Raw genomic sequence first — 8,955 nt, 5'->3', positions numbered from 1 at the left:
GGAGTTTTGAGACAGAGTTTCTCTGCATAGCCCTGGCTGTCCTGGAACTCACGCTGTAGACCAGGCTGGCCTCGAACTCAGAATTCCACCCCCTTCTGCCTCCCAAGTGCTGGGACTAAAGGCATGTGCCACCACTGCCAGGCTTAAATATCTCTTAAACTCATCTCTTTTAGGAATGACAGAATGGCTCAGCACATAAAGGTACTTGCTTTCAAGCTTGGTAACCTGAGTGGAAAGAGAGAAGTGACTCCTACAAGTTCACCTTTGACTGAGATTTCTTGACTTTTTTGTTTGTTTGTCCATATAACTAACTGTCTTGGTGGGCCTGAGCATCATGGGATGTTCAGAAGCATATGTAGCTTTTACCCACTAGACATCACTAGAGTCAGTGATACGATGGCAGGCATGTCTCCAAACATTGCTGTTTCCAAATAGAGAAAAAAGTATCTCCATTTGAGAAATACAGCCCTACCCTAATCACTACCATGTGTTCTTACCTAAAGATACTTCTTTGAAAAGGAAAAATTTCTCATGTTGAAACATAATCTAAATTTTCCAGTGGCTTCCATGAGTCTGAAGACAGTGTCTGAAATCATCCTATAGCCATGCTTTCTCACCTTGAAACCTCAACTTACCTTTCATCTATATTTATAGCAATTGACACTTTCTGTTCCAGACATGTGTATTTCTCTAGGTAGCAAATAGGCCACTGGTTTTTTTTATTTTTAACTCTGAGCTTTAACCTATAATGTTATTCTCTTGATATTTATCTCATAGTACATTTTCAACTTTTAGATCTCACCTTAAGCATAATTTTTGTTTGTTTAGATTTGTTTTATGTGAGTACACTGTCTCTCTCTCTTTGGACACACCAGAAAGGGGCATTGGCTCTCATTACAGATATATGAATATATATGAATAAAAATTCTATGAACAAGCTGGGTGGTAGTGGCACACGTCCCTTCTCCTAGCACTTAGGAGGCTGAGACAGGTGGATTTCTGAGTTCAAGGTAGCCTGATCTACAGGTAGAGTTCCAGGACAGCCAGGGCTACACAGAGAAACCTTATCTCAAAAACAACAAAACAAAAACATTTTATGAACAAAATAGCTAGCCCTCATTAACTATTTTGTCGTTTGGTTTTTTTAATCTCACTTTAGAAAATTTTTCAGAAACAAACAACAATAAAACTCCCCGGACTTTAAATTAGTTGAGTATATGAAATGGAATTTATTCTACTGTATTTTATGTTCTACAGTGATTTATATTCTGTTTGCAGGAGGCAAAAAAATGGCAAGAGAGAAAAGAAGCTCTGGAGGCTGTAGAAGTACTAGTGAAAAACCCCAAGCTGGAAGCAGGCGACTATGCAGATTTAGTAAAGGCATTAAAGAAGGTAATAACGGGCAGAGCTTCAGCATTGGTATCCTGACAGCCACTGAAATTCTCTTCATTAGTAATTCAGTGTTTTTTTTTTAAATCACAAATATATTGACATTTAAGGAACACTATAATAATATTTCACTCAGAGACTTCTATAATTTTTAAAATTTAGAATTTAAAAAACTTACTGTCCTATGTTAGGGATTGGTTTTATCTTAACTTTTTCAATTTAATAAGTCATTGATAGCTTAGGGTCTTGCTGATCTAGATCCAAGTTTTTATAGTTCTATATTTTTATAAGGTCAGCTGTTAAGTGGGGTGAGTTGAATTATGCAAATATTAAGTGTGAAGTATTTTGTTTTATAGTGAATGATACCAGATTGTAATATATCAGAAAGCCAACCAAATTTTCTGAAGGGAAATGGAGGAGGAGTGGATCTCAGGGAGAGAGGATGTTGGAAAAGGCACTGGGAGGAGTGGAGGAAGGGAAAACTGTGGTTGGGATGTGATGTATGAGAGAAAAATTTAAAATAAAAAAATAGCCAGGCATAGTATCACAAGGTTTTATTCCTAGCACTCATGATTGGGAGCCAGCCTGGTCTACAGAAAATGGTCCAGACAGATAGGGCTACACAAAGAAACCCTGTCTTGAAAAAAAAAAAAAAATCCTTTTCTTCAGATGAGGATAGTAGGAAGAATAGTCAAAAGGCTACAAACAAAGGAAAATAAAGTTGTTCTTAAGATACTTATGATGACATTTTCCTTTTTATATTTGATTTTATGTATACCTACAACTATTCAAATTTGAATCCATATATTAACTTTACAGTAACACTAAAAAATGGAGGAGTGGTAAAATAGAAGAAAATTTACTTTGAAGAATGAGGTGCACACTGATTCCTCTTCCCTCCATTGATAATTCCTTTTCTCACTCCTTCTAAATCAAATAATCTCAAATGAAAATTCCCATTTTCTTTAATGTAAGTGGGAAGAATTACATATTTTGAAATTCCTTATGATATTTCTAAAAACAACTGTTCTCTTCACCATCCCCTTCCTTTCTTTTTTAAAATAAGGTCCCAGGAACTGATTGTGTAGTCCAGGCTGGCTTACACTTATGATGATCCTCTTGCCTTCGCCCCCTGAACATTATATTATTATGTGTATGAACCACCGTGCCTAGCTGAAATAATTTTCTCACCTGTCTTTTGAGTTGTTACCTGACTTAGCATAATTTATGAACACACTTATCAACCTTCATCTTAAGATTTGAATCTATATTATTCTTCAGATTTTATATGTTCCTGATTTTGTTGCAAGTCTTTTTTTCTTTTTAATCACATACAACCTGATCTGGCTTCCAACTTCTGTTGTCATGGAGGATAACCTAGAGCTCCTACCTTCATCTGTGTATTGGAGCTATGGGCATATACAGGTCTGGTTAACGCCTCACCCTATCTCCGTCTGTCTGAGACAGGGTCTCTCTATATAGGCCAGACTGGCCCAGAACTCAGAGATCATCCATTTCTTTCTGCCTAAACCTCCCTAGTGCTAGGATTAAATACATATCAACAAGTCTGATCTTACTCATTTTTTGACATACTTACTGGTTAGTTTCATTGATTGATTTCCTTCCCCTCTTTTAACAGCATATTTTTATTTCAACTACTGTTAACTAGTGGCTTACATTACCAGTTAAAGATAGGTACTAATTGGCTGGGCATGGTAGATGTCTATGAGTTTAAGACTATCCTAGTCTATAGAGTGAGTTCTACAGCAACCTCACATAACATGTCTCAAAATTAATAAGACTAATTGATAACTGCTTACAAGAAAGTTGCATTTTAATGTTGTAAGTCCAGATAGTAAGAGAAGCTGTAACACTATTTTTTGGGATCATGTTGCCAAAACTGGTCTATATAGACTATATTGACTCAAGTAATCCTCCAACCTCAACCTCCTGAGTAGCTGGAACTCTGGGCACACCTGGCTAGCACTTTTAATTAGAGAAAAAACTTATATTAATTTGTAGTTTTAAGCTAATCTTTTTTCCCTGTGTCAAGACAGAAGCCACTAAGAAAACTAATCACTTGAATTTTCCTATTGTGTCAAGTAAAAGTCCTTCATAAATACTTTGAAAAGCAAAAAACAAAACCAGGTGGTGGTGGCATGTGCCTTTAATCCCAAGTCAACAGGCAGAGGCATGCAGGTCTCTGAGTTCTATTCACTTCCATGTTTTCAGTTGTGAGACTAGTTTAGGCAAACTGAACTGTGACAGTGAGTATGTGAGAGGCAGGTATTGCATTAATTAAGTCTTTGAAATAAATAGACTCAGAACATTTTTCTTTTTCCAGACAGAATCTCACTATGCAACCTAGACATGTGAGCTGGCTTGAACACCATGAGTTTTTTCTCTCTCTTTTTCTTCTTGTGTTTAGATTTATATATATGGCTGTTTGCCCTACATATGTAAATATACACAACTTGCATGCCTGTGGAAGTTAAAAGAGGCTGTTACACCTCTAGAATTGGAGTTACAAATGTTTGTGAACCACCACATGGGTACTAGGAACTGAACCTACTATATGGTTCTCTGCAGCAAATGCTCTTGACCACTAAGCCAGCTTTTCAACACTCTTTATATTTGTTTGTTGTTGTGGGTTTGTTTTTGGTTTTGTTTTTTGTTTTTGAGACACATTTGGGATAAAAGGCATCCACCATCACTACCTGGCCTGTGAGCTCATCTCTTATAAAGAAAATGGAGTTGCCATATGATACTGGCTTAGAGGTAGAGAGATATTCAATAATGATATCAAAGGCTATTAAGTTTGTATAGATGTAAATTGGAATTTGCTAGTTGGTGACCTGAAGCAAATTAATCTCTTTCATTTTTAGAAATTTTCCAAAATTTTGGTAATAATACCTACTTTATACAATTTGGGTGAAATTAAATCTAAATAGCATTACAAAGCATCTCCAAAATTGTGGTACCTAATTTGTTTTTAAGAAATATCAACATGTTTTAATTTTTTATTCCTTAGGGAAGATAATTGCTAACTCTTAGTATGATATGTATATTAGAGGTTGTTTAATTCAGAGTCTAAAGAGTTCAGCATTCTATTTATAGAATTAAGAACTATGTAAAACCAAAGCAATAGCTTGCTTCTATTAGAGAAGAGAATGAAAAAAAAAATAAAACAAAGATTTGTGAGTACTTTAATAAAACAGCATTTTAACACCAACTGAGACAGGCAGTTTACTGTGGCAAACTGTTACCAGGAAGAAACCCAGTCATTACCGTGTTGCTGAATTGATGCTTATCTATGAATTTAGATAAGTGTTGGGCTTTGAGTTTCTAGAAAGGCTGTAGTATAAACTGCTAAAGGAGAATGTTCTAGGAGAAATGAAAGAAAACCTCAGTCGCCTGTGTAACTAAATGGCTTGTACAGAAATGGTTACAGGTTACAGTGGGATTCGCAATAACCACAGCAGTTTGTACTAATGCTTGTATGGGTGTAAATTTATAGCAGAGCTGTTGCCCGTGTCTTTTGGAAATATGTTTGTTTGGTTTTCCTGTTCCAAAGTAATGACAGTAGACCTCCAGCTTCTGCTACACTTAGGGTCAGAGATTTGGTATGTTGGGTTTTGCTTTTGTGTTTCTTGATGCTAGTGTTTGATACCAGGGCCTCAGTATGTGCTGGACAAGCCCCTTTACCACTGAGCTGCATCCCCACTCAGTGTGCCTATCTCACTCTTTTTTGTTTCTTTCTTTTCCTTCTCTCCCTTCAATAACAGCAACAAGAAGAAGAATATCACATAGTGGGGGCTTATAAATTCATTATTATTAAGATTTTACTCTTTTGTAAGAAATAAAACTGGTTACCTATTGGCATATTTTTCAAGAGGTTTTTTGGTTTTTTTGGTTTTGATTTTTTGAGACAGGGTTTCCCTGTGTAGCCCAGGCTGTCCTGGAACTCACTCTGTAGACCAGGCTGGCCTCGAACTCAGAAATCCTCCTGCCTCTGCCTCCCAAGTGCTGGGATTAAAGGCGTGCGCCACCACTGCCCGGCTCAGGAGTTTTTTTGAAGATACATTTTTATTTCTAGTACCTCTTTCTACGGGATTATGACTTTTGTTTTGTTTTTTACCTTTGCAGGTTGTTGGAAAGGACACCAATGTCATGTTGGTAGCTTTGGCAGCAAAATGTCTTACTGGCTTAGCTGTTGGGCTAAGAAAGAAATTTGGACAATATGCGGGACATGTAAGTAATATTCTATTTAGATGTAAATCTGAAAAATTATCAGAAATGGTAGGCTAATTTGTTTTATATTTTAAAACAGCTCTTGGCATAGATTTTTATGTTGGACAAAGTAAACATCTCACTGGTTTCATATATATTCAATCTAGCTCGTGTAAAAAATCAGACACTTGGACTGAAGTACTTGGTTTGTTTGCTTATTATTTACTTAATATATCCTTCTTTGCTTTTATAACTATGAAATACATGTAGTTGAAATAAAATTGTAAAGCCTGTAGGATTGTGCAGTATGGTTCACTAGTGAAAACATCTCCTTAGCATGCATAAAGTCCTGGGTTGTCTTTCTGACCACTCTGACCCTAAGGGGAAAATGTTTTTAGTTGGTAGCAATCAAGTTTAGTAATAGAGTTAATAAATTGAGATGTTTTCCTTAACTATATCCTCTAAATTTGGTCTGAATTACTTAGAATGAGTTATCATTCTGAAATTTTGGCATTTGTCAATTTTATACACAGGTTTTTTGTTTTTTGAATGTATATGAGTACACTGTTGCTGGCTTCAGACACGCCAGAAGAGGGCATTGGATCTCACCTTAGATGGTTGTGAGCCACCATATAGTTGCTGGGAATTGAACTCAGGACCTCTGAAAGAGCAGCCAGTGCTCTTAACTGCTGAGCCATCTCTCCAGCCAGTTTTATTGTTATGTTAATATGTAGCCTTACTAAAGACTAGTAACTCCTCATGTATTAAAGATAATTTCTGAGAACTAAAACTAAAGTAGATATTAACAAATAAAAATGAATTGTGCTGCTTATTATTATGGAAATAAAAATACAGCACTAGCTGTGTGTGATGGTACACATCTTTAATCCCAATTTGGAATTCTGAGGCAGATCTCTTGAGTTTCAAGCCAGCCTGATCTACAGAGTAAGTTTCAGGACAGCCAGGGCTACATAGAGAATCCCTGTCTTAAAAAAACAAAAAAGCCCAAACAAACGAAAAAACTACTTTTAGGGAGGTGGGGTCGGGGTGGGGTCTCTGAATCCCTGGCTCCTGGCTGAAAACTATTTTTAAGATTTACATCAATCTGCTAAGCAATGGCTGAGTGATTGATTGCCTTACCTTGTAGTTTGAGTTGTTACTGGTTCTATTTAACTTACTGTTTGGCTAAGATGGTTCCATCTGCTTAATTTGGGATTTTTTTTCCATTAAAATTATATGTAATATACTGTCAGACAAATGGCAGGGCAGTTAAGAACACTTCCTACTCCTGTGGAGAATATTCCATATAAATGGACTTAGAGAATGTGTAGTCATTCACGAGTGGCTTCCTTTCACTTAGCTTAATTTTGAAAATTCTGGATCTGTCATACTATAGTATGTATTAGGACTTCATTCTTGCTTTTTAAAATTAAGTATATGTGTATGAGTGTTTTGACTGCGTGTATGTATGTGCACCACATGTGTTCCTGGTGCCTATGGAGGTCAAAGAGAGCAGTGTAACTCCTGGAACTGGAATTATGGGTATTGCGAGCTATGATGTGTGTGCTGGAAACCAAATGTGGGTCCTATGAATGAATAGCATGTGCTCCTAAACTGCTGAGCTATCTTATCTCTCTATCCCCTGCAGTACTTCATTCATGTTTGTTAGAGTATTATTGTAGCTGTTCATCTTTACAGGTTGTGCCAACAATTTTGGAAAAATTCAAAGAAAAGAAGCCTCAAGTCGTGCAAGCCCTGCAGGAGGCAATTGATGCAATCTTCCTAACTGTAAGTTGGTGGCATGGAACTTACGGTTTTGTCTTAATACATGTTGTCACTATAATAATCTGACAATTTGTAGTTGAAAAAGCTCATTGTCATCTTCTTCTAAAGACCACACTACAGAACATCAGTGAGGATGTTTTAGCAGTAATGGATAATAAAAATCCCACCATCAAGCAGCAGACATCACTTTTTATTGCAAGAAGCTTTCGTCACTGCACTTCTTCCACGTTACCGAAGAGTCTACTAAAGCCCTTTTGTGCTGCTCTACTTAAGGTAATTGGGTGTAGTTTATATATTTTTCCTACTAGTTATATATAATGACTACATGACTGTAATACCGTAGATTGTGATCTTTTTTTTTTTTTTTGGTTTTTCGAGACAGGGTTTCTCTGTATAGCCCTGGCTGTCCTGGAGCTCACTCTGTAGACCAGGCTGGCCTCGAACTCAGAAATCCGCCTGCCTCTGCCTCCCAAGTGCTGGGATTAAAGGCGTGCACCACCACTGCCCGGCTAGATTGTGATCTTTAAAGGAGCAAACACTCTGAACCCAAGTTTTGTAACTGTCATGTTCTGCTTTTGAAGGATGACGTTAGCCAAGAATAAGCGTCAAACTAGAGTGTACGAGGGAATAAGGCATTTTAGATTAAAGGTTAAAGGAAAAGAAAGCATGGTGGGTTGGCAGGATGTCTCAGAGGATAAAGACTAGCCACACAATATCCTAAGTTAATTCCTCAGATCCCCTTTAAAGGTGAAAGGAGAGACATTCATATATACATAAATATACACATAGAGTGTGTATATGTGTATGTATGTAAACAATGTTTAAAGCACTTACAGAGGATGGACAAATGGCTCAGCAGTTAAGAGCTGCTTTTGTAAAGAATCCAGGCATGGTTCCTGGCACCTCCATGGTGGTTCACAACCATCTGTGACTTTAGTTCTCGGGGCTCCAACATCTTTTCTGACCTCTGTGGGGACCAGGCATATACATGGTACACATGTATTACATGTAGGCAAAACACTCACATCAAAGAAAATAATTACATTTAAAAAAATGACATTTACTTGGTGAATAACTAAATTAATATTTGAATTAGTTAACTAGGTGAATTAAGATTTCTGAAATCCAGAAAATAATGTGGAAGATTAACTGTTAATTGGCAAAAAAAAAGCTTTCAGTAAACTTCAGTAAATTATAAAGGGAAAATTCTTATCCAGCAACTATTGTTCAAAATAAAAGTAGTTGTAACTAGAGTTCATTGTATTAAACATCATTTACTTCTGTGTAGCACATCAATGATTCTGCTCTTGAAGTCAGAGATGCTGCATTTGAAGCACTGGGTACTGCTTTGAAGGTGGTTGGTGAGAAAACAGTAAACCCATTTTTAGCAGATGTTGACAAACTCAAACTTGATAAGGTACGTTAGTAATGGTCATCTCTTTGCAGACCTATCCTACCCTATCCTATCCTATCTATCCTATCCCGTCCCGTCCCGTCCCCGTCCGTGTCCCTGTGTCCCCGTGTCCCCCTCCCCCTCCCCCTCCCCTCCCC

At 37.1% G+C, this 8,955-nt stretch overlaps 1 protein-coding gene across 2 annotated transcripts in view; it reads left to right on the top strand.

Moving 5' to 3' along the window:
• Window positions 1-8,955, top strand: part of Ckap5 (cytoskeleton associated protein 5) — a 93,497-nt gene that overhangs the window by 31,468 nt on the left and 53,074 nt on the right. Inside the window, exons 8-12 of one of the 2 annotated variants that reach the window (XM_028778514.1) lie at window positions 1,279-1,392; window positions 5,536-5,640; window positions 7,318-7,407; window positions 7,513-7,677; window positions 8,693-8,821. In XM_028778514.1, coding sequence (XP_028634347.1) covers window positions 1,279-1,392; window positions 5,536-5,640; window positions 7,318-7,407; window positions 7,513-7,677; window positions 8,693-8,821 — 603 coding nt within the window. Of the gene's footprint in view, window positions 1-1,278; window positions 1,393-5,535; window positions 5,641-7,317; window positions 7,408-7,489; window positions 7,678-8,692; window positions 8,822-8,955 lie in introns of those variants that run through there. The other variant, XM_028778515.1, reaches the window with a different exon arrangement.

The sequence above is a fragment of the Grammomys surdaster genome, unplaced genomic scaffold, assembly GCF_004785775.1.
Source record: "Grammomys surdaster isolate TR1022 unplaced genomic scaffold, NIH_TR_1.0 338, whole genome shotgun sequence".
NCBI lineage: Eukaryota > Metazoa > Chordata > Mammalia > Rodentia > Muridae > Grammomys > Grammomys surdaster.
Note: the sequence above shows the minus strand (reverse complement) of the source record. Positions and strands in the feature narration are given on the sequence as shown.